Below are 25525 nucleotides of genomic sequence, written 5' to 3' on the forward strand. Positions count from 1 at the left end.
AGCAAAAAACTTCCTCAGCTCACAGGCATTTGCGTCCAGTTGAGATTTTATTTCTCGAACCTTACGCAACATCCAGCAAACAAACAAAAAAAGGTTATTTTCTATTACTCACTATTACTCCAGGATTTCAGTAAATATTTGATACTGATCTCAAAGAAGCCGGAATCCTGCTGGCTGGCCATGTCAGCTGCATACAAAGAGGCTCCTCCGACTGGACTGGTTGCCGCTGGAGGAGCAGGTACCGGGCGTGGAGATGTGCCTGTCACAGGTTAGTGATGTAAGCGGGATCAGGAGCTGAGACGAAGCCTCTGCAGATCTACCTCTGGCGCTGGCAGGCAGTCCTCATTTAAAGGACACCAGGAGCGGGAGAGAGATGCTCGACCGCTCCTCCTCCTCCTCCGGGTCCAGGACTTGCTTCTTATTTGCTGGGTGCTGATCTCCCTGCAGCTCCCAGAGGCGGTGGCCGCGACTGCTTTCATTTCTGGGCTGCCATAACCAGAAACGCCCGCTGCCGGCAGCCCACAGGATCTGCTCCAGCCAGGTACGGTACTAAAGAAGTCTCCACCTGAACTCTGATCCGTTTTTCCCTGGGAGGAAGGGTTTCTTGGCGTGCCTCCCTGACACGGTGCAGACAGCCTCCCTGCCCACACAGCTCTCCCCAAGGCAGCCGCAGGGCTGAGGGATGGGCTGGGAGCACCGCCCCGTGCCCCTGCCCACAGTCTCAACCTGAGCCACCACTCAGTCCCTGACTCAGCTGGAGGAGGAATGCCCCAGCTTCTGTGGATCCCGTCTTCAGAAATGCTTCCAGTGAGCAGCCCGCGTGTGCACTAGCTCCGACTTCCCCTTGTGTCTGTCCCTGAAATATACACAACTGCATCGCGCTGCAGTAAGCGGAGCTGCACCCCTGGATCTCATTGCAGTGACGTTTTTAGAAAGCCCCATCCGTCAGCCCTGTTGCAGTAGGAAAGCTCAATAAGAAGACATTTGCCTGGGCTTTTTTTTCCTCTTCTTTCATGGGCACAGTGGAATCTGCACTTCGTGGTCTCCCTCCTGGTCATGCTGTCATCTCCCCAGCCCTAATGTGTGCATCTGGGGGAGACAGTATGAACTGCTTAGCTGGCTTGTTTACGGAATGTCAGGCTTCACAATGGATCCGTTTCTCAAACCTTTCATTTCTAAGAGGCACCAAGCCCAATAAAGCCTATTTTATTTGTATTGAAAGGATAAAAAGCAAAAGCATTACACTCCTGGTGGTACAATGGCTTTTTATTTCATGAAATCTTGTTATCAGGGGTCCTGATTTCAGTTAGCTTTGTTTCATGTTATCATTCAGCTTAACTAGGGAATTAAATAAGAGTACTTTTAATTTTGACAGGGTACATTTGAGTAGGTGGGATTTCGCCAACCATCTCATAAATCATGGAATCTTACCCCCTTCCCAGTATATTTATAGCTAATATTTTCCAAAGGAATTAATAAACCATATTAATATTACTTAACATAAAAAATAGTTGGCAACCACCTCCCCTCAGTCAACACACAAACAGGACTTCTCAGACTAACAGTTCATTTGACAAATGGAAGGGAAAGAGTACAATATACTTTTTTTAAGACTAAGAATTTTAAAAATTCAACACTAAAGAGAATTTTTACGACTATGTCCTAAAATGCCTTAAGATACTATCACTATAATGACCTTTTCCAACTTTTTATACTTACACAAAAGGAAAGCACTCAACCACTAAGATTTCCAGCTCCACTCCTGGCACTTTATTCTCAGGAAGTCTCTTATAGGATTGATTTTTTTTCATTTACATGCTTATTAGAGTTGATGAGCTAATTTTGTTTCACCACCTGTACTTTGAATATATGGATTTCAGGTGAAATAGGACTCAAAGATTTTACCTCGAAGCGGCTATTATATCTGAACACAAACACTAATATCCATGCCCACCTTTCTGGCGCCTCCCCCACTGCAGATGGCAGTGAATAAACAGGGGGTCTGCATGGTGCCTAGAAGTTAATGAGCACAGACTCTCAAGACAGGCCCCAGATTCCTACCTGGCTCCAGACTGTACTAGCTATGACACCCAGGGCAAGCTATTCACCTCACTAAGCCTTAGTTTCCTCATCTGCAAAGTAGAGATGCTAGTGGTACCTACCTCATTCAGTTGTTGGAAACATTAAATGACATTATGAATGAAAGAGCTTAGCATAGTATCTTGTATACAGTAAGCAATTAAATTTTAGTTACATTGATATTTACTATGAACCCTTAGGGACTCGAGAATAGAACTTTTTAATTTAAGTTAAATACATTTTTGTACCATTTATATGACTTAGAGGTCTTCACTTTTGAACATCAATGATGATTATTAGGGGATAGCAAGAGGCAGACATTTAAAACAGCTGAAGTCAGCAAACATGCCAGGCTATATCATTACTTAAGTGTACAGAGGGTCTCTGTTGACTGCATAAAAGAGATCTTAACTGACTTTTAAAAGTTTTCAATCCTACTATAAACATATTAATTTGCTGAGAATGCCACTCTTGTATATATTTCAGGAGGAAACGATCATAAAATTTTAAATGCTATTTAGAAAAGACTGTTTTTAATGGCATCTAGTTTTCCCTATGAAGAGTGAATCGGCAACTAAGAGCCCAGTTTCTGTCCGTTAGAACCTGGACTCTTGTCCAGTGTATGCTTTTTTTGCATTCGAGTACCTTTAAAGAGAGCACATACTGTAAAAGAACAGAAAAGGCCTTTTGTTTTGTTGAAAGCCCTGCAGATCAAGTAGAATGACACCTGCTGCAAGCTTTTGCAAACATGCATCCTTTTGTCTCCTCTCTCTATCGGGAGGATCTAAAACAATGTAGTCAGAAGAGGCACCTGGACAGAGGTACTTAACATACAAAATCAAATCTGAATTCATCCCTGGCTTTCAGCTTTCATATCGGTGAAAACAAGGGACCTTTCCTTAAAAATCTTAGGAGAACATACAATGAATCTTTAAGCAAGAAATTAGGGGTAGACGTTGGAGGCTGAAAGAAAAGTAGCAGTAACACAGGAAAAGTGGGAGGCCTCAGGAAATGGTAGCAAAGAGTGGAAAAAAGTCAGAAAGTGACCTGAGACAAGCGATAATAATTAATGACACCGTCTCCATTTACTGAGCATTAATACTGTGATAAAAACACCTACTTCATCATATTTAATCCTCATCCCAAACTTATGAAGTACTATCGATGGCCCCATTTACAGAGAGAAAATGGAGGCTTAAACAGGCATAAACTAAGGTCAAAGTTATATAGCTGGTAAAATTTAGGTCTCGCAAAATTTAGAACTTGAGTTATTTATGATAGCTTTTTTTTTTTAAATCATAAGCAAGGAGAGAATCATGGTTACCAACTTCCTTAGAGAGAGTTTGAGAGGAGACGCTAAGATCCTCGTTATCACCAATAGGAGTGCTTAAGGCCCATTGGTTCTCCAGGACTACACATTACCTTCCCGTCTGGCTTCAGCCTGGGGGACGAATCGTTCCCTGAGGGTTGTGGCCCCACTGCAAAGGAACCTAGAGAAGAATGCCATTATTTTTCACATTAATTTGATTTGTTGTACAGGTTGTGGGCTGTACAAGGACGTCTGACCTGGGGTTGGGGTGGGGCAAAGGAAGGTGGAAATCTAGTTTGAACTCCACTCTCCAAACTGTAAAGGGGTGGTGATGGGGTGTGTCTACCCTGGTGTGGAGCAGTATCTGCCAAACACTCAATCCACAGCAAAGGGTGCCTATTTGTGATCAAGATACCTAATGGGCTAGTGATAGCCTGCGGTGGTACAGGAGGAATTAAGAAAACAGTGTTTCAAGAAGGCAGAGGCCAAGTGGTCCCCTATGTCCCAGGTTGCTGAGTGGCAGAGTAGGATGAGGGTGGTAGAGGGTGCATGGATATGTCTTAAAACCTATGGCCTTTACTCACATCCTGCCTGAATTCCTAGTATAACCATCTGTCTTAATTCTCCCTCCAGAAGAGCTGTGTGTCACTCAGTTGTGTATCCCCCACAGCTCCTAGCGCACAGTAAGTCCTCATGCAAAAAACAAATATTGAGTGAATCAGTGAATGAACAGACTTGTCACGCATGCCTAATGCTATCTGTTGCCTACGAAAAAAATATGCAACAGAAGTGCAATCGGGTTGTGTTTTAATTCGTATTTAGTTTTCCCTTTCCTAGCATTTTTGACAATTCTTTCTTGAGACTAAAATGTGTGGTGTTCAAAAAAATGTGAAAACAAAGCTAGGCAAACGATCTGGATGCTTGCCAACATCAAGAGGCATTACCTAATGATTCTAAAGCATCTGATCGAGTTGACGTGGTTAGGACTGGAATCCTCCCCCTTTCCCTGTGGATGGCTGCACGTGGGTTCACACGCGTAATTATTGTCACAGAGTGACGTGTACATTCATGCTCAGAATGTATTTGGCAGAAGAGAAATGTTTCACTAGCATCCTGAGGAAACAAAGGAAAATGGCTTAATGTAAGATAAAAATTGTCTTATCAATTTTTGATCAGTAGTTTCTAATTCTCAAAAAGCACTAAAAATATTATATTCCTCCTACTATCTATACATTGTTTCTTACTAAGAACTGTTCCAAATCAAATTAAGCATTGTCTGGATTGAGTTAGAAAGACAGCAGATGAGATCAATGGAAACAATTACAGAGACAGGGTTTGTTTTTCTTTAAGCAGTAGAATAAGAGAGCTTTTAGAGAGGACCCAAGGAACAAAGTGTGGAGATAAATCAAAAACTTCTTTTTTGATCTATTTTAGATGCATAATTTGGGTTGATCTATCCTGTGCTAAGAAATATTAGAGAAATAATATGAAGTGATGCCACACAATGTTCATTTCATAAACATAAAATGTAATAATCATTCCCTTAAAAAAATCCAACCCATATATACAAATCTTCAGAACAATAGATTCTACAAGTTTTGAAAACATTTACTCCATTACTATCCAGCACAATTTTTCCAAATGAATTGAAATATATTTAAATGTTTTGAATGCAACAGAACGCCATTAAAGCGCAGCTTGTTGTCGCACAGATTAAGACATAAACAAGGAAAATCATATCTCCTGAAACTGTTTTCATTAAAAAATGTAACAGAACCCAGTTTTCTTCCTCAGTCACCTCCTCTGCAAAGGAGTTTTATAGGGAACTGTGGACCATGACGAAGAATTGGATGTTGGTCTACTGCAGTGGGAAGCCCTTGAGGGATTTAAGCAGTAGAAGACAGTGGATGACACTGAGACGTGGCAGCAAACCTAAAGTCCATCCCCCTTGCTGCTCTACACAGGGAAGTCCCTCTTCATAAACTCACTGTCACCCAAGGGGTTTTACCAGTTTAGAGTGGGGAAGGAGAAATAACACCTACTGAGTGCTTGATGTGAAGACACTGTGTTAGGCTGTGTCTCAGAGGACCTGTATGGGCAAAGCAGGACAAAAGGGCACATCTGTGGGGCACCTGTTGGGCACCTCTCTAAAAGTGGCACTGAGACATCATTAGAATGAATTGGGACTAGGGCATCAGTTAACTCAGGTCTCCATGCCTAGCATCCTCATAACTGGTGAAATGAAAATTGGGCCTCATCCCCAACACTGCCCCAGATGATTGAATGGTGACTTCAAGGCAAATATTCAAAGGATATTAATTAGAAGAAGAGCAATATAGCATACCAGAGTCAAGTCCCTGCTCTATCGTGCAGGACCTGTGTTGTAGGCAAAGTTGTTGAACATCTCACAGCCTCAGTTTCCTCGCCTGTAAAATAGTGCTTATTTATCACACAGGTCTGCTATGAGGATTAAATGAGCACATAGGTAGATGACAACTGTTAAGTAGCAGATCTGGAGCTGGCAATGAACCCAGTATATGCAGCATAAAATTCCCCCTTAACTCCACAGTCAGGTTAGGAAAATGGGGAGAGAGGGACCCTGCCTCCAGAGGGCTCCCACCTCCAGCCACTTCTTCTGGCTACCAGGGTCAGGCTGAAGTTTTGCAAAGGTAAAGGCAGCCTAAACATGTGCATGTACAAAAAAGTGTTTTTTAATATTTTAGTGCTTCTAACTTTTGGTACCCAGGGTAAAGCTTAGTAGAGAGATTCTAGTTAGCTTAGTATCAGCTCAATATTTACCTAAATTACTCTTCTTATTAACTTCTCAAGGTAGGGCCTGAATATTTGGATATTATTAACCTAAAGCCCAAACCAGGAGATGTTGTCATTCATACATATTTTGCACTTACAAAGATTTGACCTCAATTTCTGCAGAGTAAATGTAAGGCACACATAGTATTTAATATTGTATTTCTAGACATATATGTAAAGTGAAAATGTGGAAGGGTTTCTTCCACTGACCTTTATCACGAAAGCACACAACAGTACTGATAACGTTACTACCCTATGTTCAAATATTACTATCAGCAACCTGAGAAATTATTTACACTGAGATACAAAGAGGTCCAATATAACTAGCTACATCAGTAGCCAACAATTAATGCAGGATTATAAAATATCAAGTCCTTTCTGAAGAAGCAAAAAATAGCATTTGCTTTGCACATTATTATTTACCAAAAATGCAGATAGATAACACTTAGAATAAAAAACAATTATATTTATATTAATCATCACCCTTCCTCAAACACTATTTGCCATGTAAAGGAGAACTAAGGAAACATTGGTTCTTCCCCATATGAATAATAATCTAACAAAACAAAAAAGAAGCGTTCTCATAGTTGCATTAAGACTGTTGAGTGGTAAGATATTTTCATTATTTAGTGATAAAAATTAAGTACCTTTTAAGGCTAGAACTAATATTCCCACTAATGTTCTCAATTTCATCTATAAGAATATATATTAGAGTTTAAGTCGTAAGGGGCAGATCAATTTTTCCTCAAAGGCACCACTTAATTTATATAGTTATTTAAATCTATAATTTTAAAGTGAATGAAATTAGGGTAAATTAGAAATTTTGATGCGTTATTCATAAGCTTGCTTTTAAGTTTTATACATATTAAATTTTTTTCCTTCTTCAAGGTGTGATCACATGTTTACAGTTACCTACCAACAAAGGTTGAAGGGCTGGGAATCAGGAAGCTTTTATTCTGCTCCTAATTTTGACCCTGATACTACAACCTCAGACAAGTTATTTCTCTACTCATGAAGAACATAGCTTCTTATTACCAACCTGCCTCATCTCTTAGGGCAGGCCAACCTTTGATTTTCCATACTATTGGGAGGAACCCTGGCATGAGCAAGGCATACAATGGATAATAAATTATTTTATGTAAGGCTTTGGTATATATTATTTGAAATTTTTGGCAAAAGATTCACCTTAATTATGTTTTCATAAAGCCAGTATCAAAAGTATTCAGTATAAAGCACACACTGACTAGTAGGAGAAGCTGACACAGGACCAAAAAGTAATTGGGAATCAGAAAGATGAATGGATATAAAAGTGATTGAGTTGTCTATTGTGAAATTAATAAGGCATTATCAAAGTGCTTTGTTCGGCATAGAAGAAAACTGATAGAAACTAGACAACTGGACAAGTCCTGTAAATCAAGGACAAACCACAGCTGAAGCCAGCTTATCATCACTGACATGAAGAAGAGTTGAACTAAGGAATTAAAGATATACAGAGCATCCCTTTGTTTGGAACTAATGCTTTAAAAAGAAGTGTCTACTTCACTGGGCATCATCATTGATTAAACCTTCAAAATCTTCAAAATGACCATCTGTTCATGGTGCTGTGTGGTTCGGACCCTCGGATTCCTGCCTTTAGAAGATTGTGGTTTGTGCCAGACAACAGAGAAGCAGAGAAACACATACATCACATTCTCCACCCACAAGCACAGTTCAAATGTAATAGAAAATGTAACCGTGAAGGGGCAAGTATATTTTGGAGGATAGAGAAATTCTTGCAAGGCATGTTTTTAGAAAGGCTGGGGAAATCACCACCCTGCCTTGAGCAGACAGGCAGGGCTTTGTGTAGGAGGGTGGGGCTGTTAGAAACTGTCTGAATGATGGAAGGGAGCAGCTTAACAGGCTGTTGGGGAGAGCAATTCCAAATGCACAGCTCAGTTTAGGAGCCAGAACGAGAGTAATGATCTTTGCAGACAGTCAGGGTGGGTGAGGTCTCAGATCCCAGGCTGGGCTGAGAAGCCCAGTGAAACAGAGTTGGAAGGTCATGATTCTGACCCTCACCATGTTAGCTATGGAGAAACCCAAGCTGCTGGCCAGCCCTACTCCACTGAGTACTGGCCACAGTGATCCACGTCTGTGTTTCAGCTATTCTCTTCTCATTTATAAGATGCACATGGTACTATACTATCTGTTGTCTACAGAAGATTGTTTCATGATCTCAAAGGAGATTCTGTAGATGAAAGGGCTTTGTATTCTCAGGGTGCTGGTATTAGGATGCTCAGGGCTCCAGCAGTGTAGGATCAGACAAATAAAAAGCCAGCAGGTCCCTCCTCAGTCCATCGCTCTTAAGGAAATACACTGTCACCTTCCTAGCTATTGCACATTGCCTGCTGGACTTTAGTTTTGTGTTTAGGGACATACTGGGGTTGTTCTGCTATTTAAGTGACCATTTCCAACTCTAGGAATGTGCTGGTGGTTTGCTTGGGTCTTATCCAAATGCCACTTTGGCATCTCTGGATAAATACAGGATGGGTGGCGACTGTAGTCAGCCTACTGCTCCACCCTACCTCAAGATTTATTTTCCATCTTCTTTGCTCTCCAAGGGAATTTTTCTTTTTTTCTTATCCTTTAAAATTTTTTTAAAAAATTCACTTTTGTCTATGAATTCTTATATCTTCAACTTTATATTACTTTCTTATATATAATTTAAATTTTGTCTTCATTAAAATGGGTAGCAGAAGAGTAAGGAAAAGGGATATGGACGTGGGCCTTCTGCTGCACTTTGAGACAAGATAAGATGGCAGGACATTTCTGATAGTAAGAGATGTATTAGGAAGAAGGCTCAATCTGGAATGAACATAGCAATACTCTCTCCTTTGGCTTTATATCTACTCTTACAGATGAGGAAACTGAAATTTATGTCGATCTGACAGCCAGGACATGGCAGAGTATTGATAACATCATAATGAAGACAATTGCTGGTTGTGTGATAGAGCCAGGACTGGAGCTCAGATCTGATGCTGGGCCAGTGACGCCCAACAGAAATGTAACGTAAGCCACATGCGCAATTTAAAACTTCCTAGTACCTACAAGTATACTAACTAAAAATAAACGGGTGAAATTAAATTTAATATATTTAACCCAATATACCCAAGATATTACCATTTCAACATGTAATAAATATACAATTATTAGTGGGACATTTAATATTCTTTTTTGCACTAAATATTTGAAATCTGGTGTGTGTTTTATAGCACATCTCCGTTTGGACTAGCCTTATTCCACACACTCAGTAGCTGCAAGTTGCTAGTGGCTCCCTTACTGGACTAGGTAGCTCTAGGCGGGTCTTAACTCACTTTATTCTGTGCACTCCTTCGGCAGTCTGGCAAAGCTGGGCTCCGTCTCATAATGTGTTTACATGAACAAGACAAAATCCATGGGATTACTAAGGAAACCAGTTATTTTGAAATACATTTATCAAATTATTTTAAAAATCACAAAATTGTGGTATTGTATATATGCATTTTTTAAATAATACATTAAATAACATAACCCAGAGACAGGCTTAATAATTATAATTTTTAAATAAGTTAATAAACATAAACAATATTGAAATCTACTCAAAGCAACTGTAATGTGATGAAGGTATCTGTGATTTCAGTTGGCAGCAAAGTCATAGGTACTGCTAACACTATGTGTGTTGCCTATATTTGTAATTGGGGAAAATACTCAATTTCAGTTAGAAGTTAATGAGAAGTAAAATGTAATTTCTTCCCATCTAAGCCCATGGACCCCCTCAGTCCTACCCACGGACCTTCTTGAGAGCAGGTGCTTGAACCACTCATCTCCGCTGCTCCTGACACCACGCCTTCCAAGAGAGCTCAGTTTCAGGTGATTCTTGAAGACGCTCATAAATAATTGCTGTACATTTGAGAGCTTCTCATGCTTTTCCCCCCGTACTCTTGATTCTACTTCTTCCTCTCCTTTCATCGCTTGCTCTTTCTGTCATCCCCACTATACTCTTCAGTATCTTACACTACTATGAAATATCCAAGAAATGTTTAAAGAATTGAGCCATTCAGTAAATGAAAATAATAAGTATCATAGGGCTTTTCCTAGAAACCAAAGGTACAACACTTACCCCAAATTTGCGCTTGACTATAGAACACCAGCTAATTACAATCCCATATTCTATCAAGTGCATGCAATATAACTCACATTGTATGTGATCTAGATTGCCTATGTTTGAGAATCTAATATATAAAATGTCATCCTCACAAGTTAAATAAGCTCCTCTCCAAACTTACATGTATTGCTAAGTTGATGAATGATATCCTAAATTCTTTGGCTATTCAAACGGAAAGGAGACATGCTATATTATTATATAGACTTAGAATAGCACTCTGATGTTTACAGCTAATCTAATTTTAAGATTTCATTTGTTTTGAGTTGTGGAACTAATTTGGTGGATCAAAACCAGCATATTTTTCTAATAAAATAGAACAGGAAGGAATACATCAGAGTGTGTCATACAGTAATAAGTGTGAGTACTGTTTCATGAAACTTCTGTTTTATATATATAAATATGTATGATATATACATATATATACACATGTGAATGCAGGGCTGCAAAGTAAAATATATTTCTTATTGTGAGTCATGGTCAAAAATGTTTGAAAATCTTATACATTGCTGGTGGGAATTCGAAATGGTTCAACCACTATGGAAAAGTTTGGCAGAATTGCCATATGATAGTAAGAAATGTATTCCACTCTTGGTATACACCTCAAAGAATTGAAAACAGGCACTCAAACAGATACATGCATGCACATGTTCAGAGCAGCACTGTTCACAACAGCCAAAGGTAGAAACACCAAAACATCCATCGATGGTTAAACAAATAACCAAATTGTGGTATATCCATATTATTCAGTCATAAGAAGGAATGAAGCACTCATACATAATACATGGATGAACCCTGAAAACATTATAAGTGAAAAGCAAGACACAAAACGTCCCATATTGTATGATTCCACTTATAAAAAACATCCAAAACAGGTAAATCCGTCGAGACAGAAGGCAGATTGGCTACTGCCAGGGAGTATGGGGAGTGGGAACGGGGAGAATCTGCTCAGTGGTTAAGGGGTTTTACTTTGGAGTGCTGGAAAAGTTTTGGAACTCAAGAGAGGTGGTGGTTACACAACATTGTGAATGTACTAAAAGCCACTAAATTGTCACTTTAAAGTGGTTAATTTAATGTTATGTGAATTGAACCTCAAGAAATTATTTAAAGAGAAAAAAAAAGTTTGAATGCCCTAGTTCTAGAAGGCTTGTCACTACGTCTACTTTCCATTTGCGTCGTGTCCACTTGCTGTGCTGCTACGTCTCCACCTAGTGGTGAAGGAGCCTTCCGTCTGGACTCAAGGACTGAAGACGCGTGACTGCCAGGATAGCCTCCTTCACATCACGAGTAGTTCAATATTTGAAGCAAAGCAAGCCCAAGCCTTTAGCTGGTGTCTACTTCATGAGTGTCCAGATGATGCACAGTGATAACCTCCAGCCCCCGTGAGCTTTAGGTAGGGGAGAAGGATGGTTTCCAGTCATGGCCCTGAAATATTTCTCAAGAAGTCACTGAATCTCTCTGGGATTCATTGATCTGTCTATAAACTGGGGCCAACATCCCCTATGGCACAATTACTAAGGGTTAATATAAGATAGCAGAAGGAATGCACCTAACACAGGTAGATGCTCACCAAAGGTTACTTCCCTTCCTCAACTGTCCTCATTTCTAAAGACACTTGGTATGGACTTATGAACACCAAACGAGATGACTCATACCTCCAAGGGGGCTTCCCTGCTTCAGACTGTCGTTGGAAGAAAGATAAAGACTGTGGGTGTCTGCAGCAAAGAGACACGGATCTGGAGAGTGCAAGCTCAGAAGCAGAAACTAAACATAATACAAAGCCAGGAGGCCAAAGCAGCAGGGACCTGGTGGGTACCAGGTGAGTAACAGGAATGGGAAAAGAGGAAGCAAAAGATCTAGCAGACATTCTAGTTATTGTCACAAATGTTGCCTGAGGTTTCCTAATGGGGGCAGGGAGGGTGGGCAGGGAGAAAGAGACAGAGAGACCAAAAAATACATCAGGCAAAATATTTGGATATTTTTTCAAGTGGGCTTGCCTTAAAGATTCCAACTTTATAATGTGTTCTATGAATGGGATGGAAGGCAGACTGAACTGTGAGATGTAGTTACAAAAAACCCAGAAAAGACAGACACAAAATCATGTGCTTTTCAAATTACGAGGCCAAAGGGTATAAGCAGCTCAAAGGGTAAAAGCAAGAACTCGGAGACAAGAACCATGAAATCAACTAGAAATAAAATAGGGAGAAAAAATTACCAGAGCAAAATGCACTGCTCCCATGTCAGAATATTCTAGGAAATTATATAAAATGGTGCAATTTGGCCTTGGAAAACCAAAGGAAACAAACTCAAAACACTATTCTTATACACGTCTAAGAATGGTGATAGGATCAGAGGGGTGGGTGGTGAGTAAAGAAAACCCTGCAGGCAGGTAGAGGGAGCCAGGACTCCCCACCAGGTTTCCTTAGGCAAGGGTGGGCTCCACACTCTGCAGTGGTCATTTCATGCCTTTTCTTCTCCACAGCCTTCCTGGTTCCCTCCACCCATCCCATCCTCAGGGATGACTTTGCCTCAGAGACGGTAGCAGGTGTGAACGCTCCCGTTTCTCTGCCACCAAATCCACAAAGCGACCTTCCCGCCCTCTCCCATTAGGATGGAGGAAAGGCCTCTTCTCACCCCATCTCTGCCTCCTTGCTTGGGACCTTGCTCCCTTGCTCTCTTGTATCTTAACCTTTTTCTTTCTATGAGATCTTTCCTGCCTTTATTAAAACTTATTCAATACCTCTCATCCAAAAAGCAAACAATAAACAAAACAAAATCCTTCCTTTTATCCCAGATTTCCTTCCAATTTCTAGTTTATCTTCCTGACTTCCCATCATAGCTCAGTGTCTCAACATAGCTGCCTTTACATGCTGCCTTCAGCTCCTCATCTCTCATCCACCCCAGTCTGTCTCCTGTGGCCACTCTCCTGCTAAGGTGGCCAATAGCCTCCAATGAGTCAGTGGTCACTTCTGCCTTAAATAGCATCTCATCAGCATTTGATGCTGCTGAACCCCACCCTACCTTTTGAAACTCTCTTTTCTTTGCTCCATGACCTCACGGTTTCCTGGTTTTCCAGGTCTTGCAAGGTTGGCCCTGCCTACCTCTCCAGACTCATCTTCTCTCCCTCCCCTGCCAGTTCTCTAGCCACCTCAACTTTCTCCCCCTCAGGGTAAGCAGTGCTGCTCCACCTGCCCACAGCCTCCTCTCTCTTCTCTTCCCTCGGCTAAAGCCTGTTTGTCCTTCCATCTGTCTAAGCCTTACTTCCTCAGAGAAGCTTTCTCTTGACATCCTGCTCTAAATCCAGACCCACTGTTAAAATTTTGCATCGCTCCTTTTACTTATCACAATTTGTAGTTACGCATTTATTGTGTAATTGTTTTCAACATGCTTTTCTCCCTCTTTGGACTAACTTTTTCCCTAGGGCAGATTGCATGTTCACTGTTTTACTCCTTGAGTCCTAGGATCCTGGGTGAACCCAATAAACAGAGCACACAGTAGGCAGTCATTAAGTAAATACTGAATGAATAGCTATTCGGGTAAATGAATGAATGAGCAAATATTCTAACCAATGGCAGAGAGTCAGAGCACATTAGTGACTTTAGCCTGGCTGCTTCAGGCCTTTAATCTTTTCCACGCAGAAGCTGGTGATAATTTTCAGGCTCTCAGATATCTGTTTGAACAAACTCCCATTTTGGCCAAGAGAAGCATGATGGAGAGTAATAAGCTGGCAGCAAAGGGAGGAGGAAAGCCAAGGGGAAAGTAAGTTGGAAGAAAATAGTTCCCATTTTCTGAGTGTTGATTTCTCATTTCCCTGACACAATCTCCACCCATGTCAGCTGTAGATGGGGCTCTTTCCCAGCGGCGTATTGTGGATCTGGAAACTGCAGAAGCTATACACGTATGAGAGGTGAAGCATAGGAAGCAGGGGGAAGGGAGAACAGAAAGCAGCTCTGAAGACAGAATCAAAGTCCAGTGGACCTGGGAGGAGCGGGTCTCCTAAGTCATTGAGCTGAATCCACTCATTACATAGATGAAAAACTCAATCCTAAGCTATGAGGGGCTTACCCAAGGTCTCCACTGGTCATAGAACTGGATGGGCTGAAATCCAGTGCCCTTTTGCACACCGCCAAGTGCCTGTGAAGGTAGACAGCCAGGACTTTGATCCTGTTATTTGCATGTTAAGGGAGAGATTTCGCACTGGCGCTATTTCACATCCATCCTATTCAAAGCAGGGTTTTACTTATACTAAAGACTGCTTGCATCATGGCCGTAACATCGCTAATAAGATTCTGAAACTTTTTCTACTTAGAAATAACAGGAGATGTAGCAAGTCCCAGGCAGGTGTCTAACTAGGATTGACTTTTAAAGTAAAAACTTTGACCCTTAGCTTTTAAAACAACCCTGTGAAGAGCCTGTTGATTTGAATGAGAATAGAGAGGGCAGGGAATTCCTTGCTGCACTTGGTCAGTTGGGCCGGGAGAAGTCAACTTTGTGGATTTAGCAGCAGCCGATGGAACAACAACACACAACTCTTTCCTCATTACAGCCAAGTTTCTTTAAAAAATCACAGTTTCTGTCTACCCTTCCTAATCCCACTCACTCTCCAATTTACTGCCATTCCAGCTCATTGAGAATGAGTGTGCTGCGACCACCAACGCCCAAACCACCAATGCAACCTTCCAGTCTTTACCTTGCTTGGCCTCTTGGCAGCATTTGGCACTGTTGGCCAACGCTTCCTTTTTAACACTTGAGTTTATTTGCTTCTGTGACATCAGTCTCCTCAATTCTCCTCCTACCTCTGTGACTGTTTGGTCTCATTGTCTTCGGGGCTCCTCCTCTATCCTTCCTTGAAATCGTAAGAGTGACTCAGAGTTCCATACTGAGCTCATTTTCTTCCCATATGTATGTATTGCCTAGGACAATTCATCTAAACCCTTAGCTTCCACTATTGTGTGATGTTTCCTGAATTATTTCTGTACCTCAGATCTCACTGCTGAGGTCCACATCTGTTAAGTTCCTCTTCACATTTTATTGTCCATCTCCACCTAGATACCTCTCAGGACCTAACATTCAACATGTCTAAATCTGAACTCACCACTTCCCTGCCCCCATTTCCATTTTCTTCTTTATTGCCTGAATGGCACCACCACTTACTAAGTCACTCAAGGTAGAAAGACAAGGATCTCTTTCTTTCTCATCCTTCACATCCAAAGACTCAGCAAGCCCTGCCAATTCTCTCTGTTAAATATTTCTTGGATCAGTCTTCTCATCTTCATTCCCAGTACCATTGTCTTAATCCAGGTATTTGTAATTCCCAGCCTGACTCAATACAATAGTCTTCCTATTGGCTTTGCGGTCTCCATACTGCCGCAAGATCGTGCACTGGTTCTCCATCACTGTTGGGATAAAGCCCAACCTTTGGTTGTCATACTAGATGTCTTCCCATTTCTCCAACTTCATGCAACCCTGTGCTTTAGCCATAGGGAACTATCTGCAAGTCCCCACACATCATGCTGCCACATCCTGTTATGCTCTGTACTGCACATTCTGCTTTTTCTTCCCTATTTCCCAACTCTCACTCTCACCCATTCTTCTGAGCTTTGACTAACTTCCCCAGGCAAAATAAAAATGCTCCTCATCTGGGCTCCAGTAGCACTTATTACACGGCCTTGTAATGATCAGTTTATGTGTCTGCCTCCCCACTAAACTGTGAGCTCCTTGAAGGAAGTAGAAGGTTGTGCCCCTCATCTCTGAATTACCAAATCTAGCATGGTGCCTGGTTCATAGCACCTTCTAAACAATGCTAGCTGAGGTTTATTTCTGTGGAGGAGCCCACAAGCAATAGGAATGATAGCATCCCTCTGAATACATTAAGTACATATAATATATTCTGCTGTTCTTCTAAGTGATTTTCTGTAGAAATCTACAGAAACAAGAGAAAAGAGAATAATTGTTTCATACAAAGACTAAAAATCACATGACTGTATGGAATAGTCTGTTTTTATTAAAATATCCAATCAGAGAGACATAAATTCTAGAGATTAATTTTGAAATCTGCCATTACAACAAAATTTCCTTAAATGCCATATGTTCAACCCCTAGAAGCAACAAGGGAGATGCAGGATGCGAACCATGAAATCTTATAATGCTCTGCAAACACCTGTCAATGACAAGACTTAAATTTACTGGGACACACTTAGCTAGCTGATCATTCACGGAGAAGCAGCTGCAGCCAAGAAAGACCACGACATCTCACTGTGACTTTCTTTTCCAAGAAAGAACTAATTAATACACCTTCACATCACATGAAGGCCCACAATGTCTTTGGTTTTCACATACGGAGAAATTGAGGCATTTAAATAAGATGGTTATGGTCAAAGAATGAGTCCAAACACTGCTCTTACTGTTGCAAGTTTTCCTCTCAGGACCAACTGAAGTTCCATTTGTGGCATTACAGAGTCTAACTATGAAGCAGTTACAGTTTTATTTATTTGCTCTTCTTGGACCTCAAGTGTTCTGGTGTCGTCGGCAGTCGCTGGCGTGCTGACAGACAGCCACGGCCCCACTGGGCTGCTAGAACCACTCCAGCTTGACAAGCCGAGCTAGGCTCGCCCAGCACAGCATCACCTGCACACACTCTGCTCCTGACACAGGTCTCCTCTTGGAGCCTGACGCCCAGAAACACTGGGAAGCATGAGAAGTGCTTGCTTTGTAAGTGAAAACAATTCTCAATGTTTCTCAGGATGCATAGTGCCCAGAAATGAGCTACTAGGAGGTCAGGGAAGGCCAACTGTGTGTGAAAAGAAGACTGGCCTCAGGAAGTTACCTCACCCCAGGTTTTGCTTATTAAATTGTCTGCCACCAATGGGATAGCTCCTGCAGTAGTTAAACACACGTGTGGGGAAACCTGTACAGAAGCAGTGTTCTTATTCAAATTTCAAACTCCTCTTGTCCTCACCCAACTCCTGTGCTTTACTTGGAGGATGAAAATAACAGCACCTGCAGGACTGCTTGCTCTAACAGACAACAGACCACAGAGGGTTTAAAAAAAATCAGGTAGATGACTAACTCTCACACTTAAGCATAAAAACATATGTCTCAACTGCTCTCCTAATTTCATTAAACATGTATATGTGTATGTAAACACACACACTGACACACTCACACACCACACATACCCTGGGATTAACTCCTCAGCCAATTAAGAATACAGACTTAGTAGAACAAAAATACTCTTTCCTCATGTATTTTTAGCTAAGAGCATAAACAACAGCAATTATAAAACAGGGAAAGTCCAGTGAAGAATCTGATCTTCTGTTATACTTTCTGAAATACTAGCAAGGAAGAATAAGCACTAGCTTCAATCTTGCCACAGCCGCCTCCTTGCTGTTCCCTGAACAGGCCAACCCCAGGGCCTTTGCACCTGCTTTTCCTTCTGCCTGAACTCCCTCTCTCCAGAGGTGCACTGCTTCTCTTTCTTCAGGTCTCTGCCAATCAGCAAGATCCGCCCTGACCATCATATATTAGGTAATGTTTCATTCCCTGGCCCTAAATCCTCTTTTCCTTGCTTATTTTATTCAAAGCATGTTTCACTTTCCAAATAATACATATTTACATGTTCATAGTCTGTCTCCCACTCCCACCAAAATATACGATCTTCGGGGGCAGGGGTTATGTCTGTTATACCCCCTACTGTAATTCTAGTACCTGGAACAATGTTGGTAGGAGACAGGTGTTCAAGGGATATTGAATGAATGCGTAAATCAATGAAAGAATTTTGCTGCAGTTGAACTTATTCTGTGTCTATCACGTAAGATAACGTGCCAAACCAGCAAGCAAATTAATGTCGAATACTATTTACATTAACAAATGCTTACAATAGTACCTTTCTGCTCATGAACCTCGACAAGCTGTGGTCTGTGCTGAATTAAAGGTCTGGGCTGACTGTCTTTGAAAGCATTTCATTTCTCTCTACCGCATCCATGTGCTGCCATGAGGGCGACATCGCCTTGGGGTTAGTAGCCCTGTGATGTTCTAGATTGACGTGCCTGTACGATGATTTGCTTAACCCCCACTTCTCTGAATTTGATTGAACTCTCCCTGCCCTGACTAGAAAGAGGGATAGTTCTGTGGACTGGCAGCCAAGAGATCTGGGGTGCCTTTTACCCAAATACTGAGTGTGATGGCTGAGGACAAACACACGGACTGTGTCTGTGGGGGAGACCACGTTGAACCAGGGCAGTGAGTGCAGAACTGGTTGTTAAAGCCCAGGATGCCCAGGGTGGGAAGAGAGAGCACCACAGAGCTGGTCTGGGTCAGTTCTGGCCTTGGACTCTTGCTGCTTCTGGCTTCTGGAGTGGCCTGCGTGGGCAGGCTGGGTCCATTTAAAAGGAGCTGATGGGCATCGACTTCGAGCCTTGGCACTGTAAAACTTAGACGTTCTGTTTGCAAATGGTGTTCTTTCTGGTTAGACGGAAAACAACTTTCATTTCTCCACATTATGAGTGAAACACTTTAAACGGACTTGACCTTTTAAGAATCATCAGACAGACAACTTGAAAGGCCTTTTGTGATAAATATGGCACAAGCAGAGGAACATTTAAGACTCAGGCGGTGATACGGGAAATTTAGCAGGGGGCAGCTTTAATCTTGTTAATATTTCTAATTAGAGTCCCACTTTATACATGATGGCGAGACCTGGAGCTATGTGGATATTACTAAAGGATATTACGGTTAGTTCTATGACAACAGTCCTGTTCTGATCTCTCAGATGCTTTAATTAACGATTTGGATGAAGCCAGAGGTGTCATACTCATCACACTAGGAGAATAAAGCAAAGGGGGAGGGGGCCAAAGTCCTACATATAACAAATGATAGCCAGGATCTCTCCTGTAAATGACTGGCACAAGACAGAAAATGGACCAAATCTAAAATATAATATCTTACTTCAGGAAAAATGCCAAACTCTCTACTTTGGCCACCCCAAAAAAGCTTTCAAAAGTAGGGTGCCTCTCTTATATATTCATTCACTTCAGAGCACATATGGATCTGTAACTATACATTTGTTTGTTCACTTGTTTACTGACAGCCTTCATTGATACATCGTAAGCTCCAAAGGAGGCAGAGATCATGTCTGCTTGGCTCCCTGCTGCATAGCCAGGGTCTGTGCAGTGCCTACGATGCAGCAGGTGTTCAGGATACATTTACTGAGTGAATAGCTGAAAAAATGAATAATCTGTGGAAAGGATGGAGGAAGATGACTTAAAAAACAAGTCATTTAAAGACGTGGCCTTTCTCAAATCAAAACCACAATGAGCTATCAGCTCACACCTGTTAGAATGGCTATTATCAAACAAACAAGAAATAATAAGTGTTGGCAAGGATGTGGAGGAAAGGGAACCCTTGTGCCCTGTTGATGGGAACGTAAATTGGTGCAGCCACAGGAAAACAGCATAGAGGTTCCTTAAAAATTAAATATATATGGGGCCGGCCCAGTGGCACAGCGGTTGAGTGTGCATGTTCCGCTTCGGCGGCCGGGGGTTTGCTGATTTGGATCCCGGGTGCGGAAACGGCACCGCTTGGCACGCCATGCTGTAGTAGGTGTCCCACATATAAAGTAGACGAAGATGGGCATGATGTTAGCTCAGGACCAGTCTTTCTCAGTGAAAAGAGGAGGATTGGCAGAGCAGTTAGCTCAGGGCTGATCTTCCTCAAAAAAAAAAAAAAAATTAAAAATAGAACTACCATATCATCCAACAATTCCACTTCTGGGTATATATCTCAAGAAAATGAAGATGCTAATTTGAAAAGATATATGCACTCCTATGTTCACTGCAGCATTATTTACAATAGTCAAGATATGGAAACAACCTAAATATCCATGGATGGATGAATGGATAAAGAAGATGTAGGGAATGGAATACTACTCAACCATAAACAAGAATGAAACCTTGCCATTAACAACAACATGGATGGACCTTGAGGGTGTTACACTAAGTGAAATAAGTCAAAGGGAGAAAGATGAATACTTATGATCTCACTTACACGTGGAATCTAAAAAACTAAACAAAAGAACACAACAAAGCAAAATCTCATGGATACAGAGAAGAGAGTTGTAGTTGCCGGGGCAGGGAGCGAGGTTGGGGATTGGGGAAAAGGGGTGAAGGAGGTTGGGAGGTACAGACTTCCAGTTGTGAAGTTAACAGGTCATGAAGATGTGGTGTGCAGCATGGTGACTATAGTCAGTGGTACAGTACTGCATATTTGAAGGTTGCCAGGAGAGTGAAGCTTGAAAGTTCTCACCACAAGAAAAAAAAAGTTTTCAGTAACTTTTTGTGGTTACAGATGGTGACTAGACATTGTGGTGGTCATTTCACAGTGTATACTGATGTTGAATCACTACGTTGTATACCTGAAACTAACATAATGTTGTATGTCAATTATACCTCAATTTAAAAAAAAGATGGCATTTCTCCTTGACTGCAAGTTCAATGTTAGTGAACAATGCTGAGGCTAGCAAAGGCAATCTAGATGTCTGCAACATGGGATGTGACCATCCTGCCTGATTCTCTCTGTGGCGTAATCTGCCTGCTTCTGCATGTTGCAATTTAAGAAGGATATATTTTATGGGCTGAATTGTGTCCCCACCACCAAATTCATATGTTGAAGTCCTAACCCCTAGTATCTCAGGACTGTATTTGGAGTAGGGTCTTTAAGGAGGTAATTAAGTTAAAATGAGATCACCAGCGTCCTAATCAAATATGACTGGTGTCCTTTAAGTGGGGGGACGTTAGGACACAGACACACACACAGAAAAGATCATGCAAAGACACAGAAAGAAGATAGCCATCTGTAAGCCAAGAAGAGGGGCCTTAGAGAAACCAACCTTGCCAACACCTCAATCTGACTTTTAGCCTCCAGAACGCTGAGGCAGCCTCTGTTGTTTACCCCGCCCAGTCTGTGGTTTGTTATGGCAGCCCTAGCAAATTAATGCATATAAGTAACTGCTTAACCAACTAAGAGTGCATAATTTGAAAATAAAGTGAATTAAGAGGGCAATGAGCACTTTCTTCAAAGAACTAAACAATCATTATATTGAAGAAAATGGAAAAGGGAAAACTTTCTGACAAAAAGAGACATCTGAAAGTGGAACGAATGAGCATTCTGATATATAATTTACTTATTTACTGAAGTTATTATTTATTGGCTGACTCCTCTGACTAGAGGTAAGCTCCATGAAGACAGGCACACAGTAGGTGCTCAAGAAATATGTCAAGTGAACGAATTTGCTCTGGAGGTAATGAGTTTCCTGTCACTGGAGGCATCTGAAGAGAAGCAGCCACACCCTCCATGAGGATATCACTGAGAAATTTCTTGCAGAGGGCACAGGGTTAGGTCACTTCAGGGTCCTTTTTCAAAACTGAAATTTTATTAAACTAATCCTACTACTGATGGACGAAACATAAGTAGTCCTCATAGTAAAGGTCCACATTTAAACATCTGTCTTCATATACGGATTCTAGTCCAAGTATCAGGACCATACACTTATATTTTGCATTTTTTCAACCTGAATGTATTATTGACCTATTGTATCTCCTAACAAAAGAGAAAAAAATTTTAAGTATAATTTACTCTAAATTGTTTTCTAAAACCCAGCTCTTTTCAGCTTTTTTGTTTTTTAAGGAGATAGACATTTCTATTTCTTACGTCTGTTTAATTCAGAGCATGAATTCCAACAGCAGAAGATGGTGGAGCCTTAATAAATGTCTAATGATGAATAATTAATAATAGTAAAAATTATCATCTTCTTCTTATACTCCCAAGGGCAGTGGCAGATGGTGAATTCTGACTGTGCCTAATTCTGGCTGTGCCTGTGGCTGCCCGTAGATCTTTCAAGAAGCCAGCATCCAAAGAACACAGTGAAACTCACAAGAATCTCATGAATTTTGCTGTTGTTGCTCCAAAGGTTCTTTTGGCACAGACTCTGCTCTAGCAGATGAGCCTGTGTACTTGCAATCACAGCAATTCAGTTAAAAAAAAATCGCTAGACGACCTTACAGAGACTTTGAAAAATAGGCCTGTCCTCGAAAACAAAAGAGTAAGGGGGACAGGACACCCTCCTACTTCCACTCCCTTGAAGAATTTGAGTCCTAATGTCAAGATTTGAGGCCTTTCACATAGCTCAGAAATACTGAGTATTATAATGTTCAGGTAATTGAGAAGCACAGACAGTTTCAGTAAATTCAATTTTTGTTTCATAATTCACTTTGGCAGATGTTTAACATTTGCCTGCTCCCATAAACTTTATTTCCAACTTGCTAAAATTCTGCCATGTGCCAAGAGCAATACTACATATGGAGCCAAGATGGCAACTCCTGCAACCCAACATATGTCTCGGTTTGTAGTACCTCCACTTTCATGTTTGTTTATATTCTAGCCATACCTCCAAAATCTTTATTTTCATAAGGAATATTATCACTCTAAATGGGACCAAAGAAATGATTAACAGTGATTGGAAGCCAGATTTAAAAACTTTGCTATGAAATAGATGGTGGCAAGTCAAACGTTTACAATCTTAGGCAGCAGTGATCAATCCTGAAAGGTAAACTGTGTGAAATAAATCTTAACAGTCAACTTTCCCACCCAACTCCCACAGCCCATTGCATCAGCATGAGGGCGTTGGGAGAAGTGCACTGACAACAAAGAGGAGTTGCTAAGAACAGGGTTATCTGCTCCATCTTTATCTTCATCACTGAAAAGGCAGGGCTTGTATTAGACAGGGCTAGCACTATAAAAAATATTACTTGAGGCTCTGGGGGCTCTCAAGAAATGCTTGTTATTCTGTCCATTGGTTTCCAAACTGTTCCATGAATCACTTTTTTTCCTTTTTTTTGAGGAAGATTTGCCCTGAGCTAACATCTGCTGCAAATCTTTCTCTTTTTGCTGAGGAAGACTGGCCCTGAGCTAACATCCATGCCCATCTTCCTCTACTTTCTACATGGGATGCCTGCCACAGCATGGCTTGCCAAGTGGTACCATGTCCGCACCCGGGATCCAAACTGGCGAACCCCGGGCTGCTGAAGCAGAACATGTGCACTTAATCGCTGTGCCACCGGGCCGGCCTTATGAATCACTTTTTAAGCGGGGTTTGAAGGAAAGAGTTATCCTGGTTCGTTACAAAGGCTTGAGGCAGCATTGGTGAGGTGGAAACTGCACCAGACTTGGAACTGGAAGATCTGCATTCAAGTCCAACCTCACCAATCAACCAATTGGTGACCCTGAGCAAATTATTTAATTTTTCCATTCCTCAGCTCCTGTCCACAGAAAAATAGGAACGTTGATAATACATGCCACTGGGTGTATTAATTAACTAGATTTGGGAATCCTTTCACAATGTATACATACATCAAATCACCAAAATGTACACTTTAAATATCTTACAATTTTATATGTCAATTATACCTCAATAAAGCCAAATAAAGAAATGCATACCACTGAGGACTGTGCTAAAGATAGAAAGAGACAGTATATGTGCACAGCATGTACTAGGCCTCACAATGACATTAATAGCATGTTTATACTAATGATGGTATTTATTGAGAGACTGCTATGTACCAGTGACTATGCTAAGCACTTTTTATGCATCATCTCACTTAATTCTCATAATAACTTGATGAGCTTGGTATATTATTCCTATTTTATAGATGAAAAAACTGAAGTTTTGGGACTCCAGGATCACTCGGATAATAAATACTTGCTTGGATGAAAATACGTAATTTTTATGAACTTTAATAGCTCCATGACAACCCAAATTGCACCTAGCCTAAAAGGGGTTAAATAAATTATTTTAATCTAGTAAAAGAACTAACATTTAAGTGCCTCCTACGTGCCACATATGGGCTATTTTACACATTACTGGACTTAATCCAAAGACCTGTGTGTGTGTTTACGAATGAGATATTACCCCCATTTTAAAGACGGGAAAACTGAGGTTCATCAGGGTTAAGTTATTGCCTAAGGTGGCACAGCTGTAAGTGACTTTTGATTCCAAACGCAAGCATAGCCCAGCACACAGCCTCTCTTCAATTTTGTGTTCTCATCTCTTCTAACATTAGCTAACTGAATGAAGGCAATAAAAAATAATACACTATAAGAACAAAAGATAACATTTTCTCTTTTCTAATTCTTGCTTTTGGATACTTGTTTAACATGACTATTAAGCATTCAATCCAAAATCTGACCATGACCACTTTATTTTCACTGACACAAATAAATAAAATGAAAAAACAAACAAATCTCTAAGGAGAACATTGTTTTAAAATGTAACATACAGTTAACATCAGGTCTTTTAAAGTAATTCTGACCAAAACTAAATAATCAGTCTGGTCCCCACTTTGCCAACCAACTTCCTTTACATCTTTCCACAACAGGCAAACTTCTCCTCATCCCACCATCCCCACCACTATCCTCTCGCCACCATCACCCCGCCACTCCCCTGATGTCTCCCTTCCCCACCCATCATGTTCGTTGGCTGCTCCGAGCCTTTGTTATATTCTCCCTTTGCCTAGCATGCTGTCTTCTTCCCCAGTTCAAATTCTATTCATCACTTAAGGTGGTGCTCAAGCCCTCCCATTCCATGAGCTTCCTGACTACTCTTCCTGACTGTCTCTTCCAGTCTCTTACTGCATTTAAAGGCGTCCCTATTCCATATGGCACTTGGTTATTAGCTTCAACAGTTCTAGATGTGTAGCCCATCTCTCCAAATGGATAATAATGTCCTTGAGGACAGACTGTCTTTATTGTTTTTCTCTTCCCTACTCTACTCAAGAAGCTCTCAATAGTTTTATAACAACGGAAGAGTATAATTTTTTTAAAGGGAAAAAAACACCACTGTCTATAAATGTTGCTAGCATCTTTTTCCTTACAAGCTATTTTTTAAAACTTCAACAAAGAAAGATAATCTTCTCCAACTAGGCACAGATCATTGGCTATTTTCTAGGTTTGTATAATCTAGCATTTAATAACTTAATAGTAATATCTTAACAATGAAGTTTGATAAAAGTGGCAATACTAACCGAAAATGATATCAGTTTCTTTGAAAATAGGGTAGATGGTCAAGAGTCTTTATTTATTCAACAGATAGCTAC

The 25525-nt window shown here is 41.0% G+C and overlaps 1 protein-coding gene across 7 annotated transcripts in view; it reads right to left on the reverse strand.

Annotated features, from left to right (window-relative positions):
* Positions 1 to 25525, reverse strand: part of FRY (FRY microtubule binding protein) — a 401426-nt gene that overhangs the window by 237155 nt on the left and 138746 nt on the right. Inside the window, exon 1 of one of the 7 annotated variants that reach the window (XM_046664267.1) lies at positions 113 to 808. The exons of 5 other annotated variants lie outside the window; for them this stretch is intronic. In XM_046664267.1, coding sequence (XP_046520223.1) covers positions 113 to 182 — 70 coding nt within the window. In that variant the 5' untranslated portion in view covers positions 183 to 808. Of the gene's footprint in view, positions 1 to 112; positions 809 to 25525 lie in introns of those variants that run through there. One more of the 7 variants, XM_046664269.1, reaches the window with a different exon arrangement.

Source organism: Equus quagga, chromosome 6, assembly GCF_021613505.1.
Source record: "Equus quagga isolate Etosha38 chromosome 6, UCLA_HA_Equagga_1.0, whole genome shotgun sequence".
Lineage (NCBI taxonomy): Eukaryota > Metazoa > Chordata > Mammalia > Perissodactyla > Equidae > Equus > Equus quagga.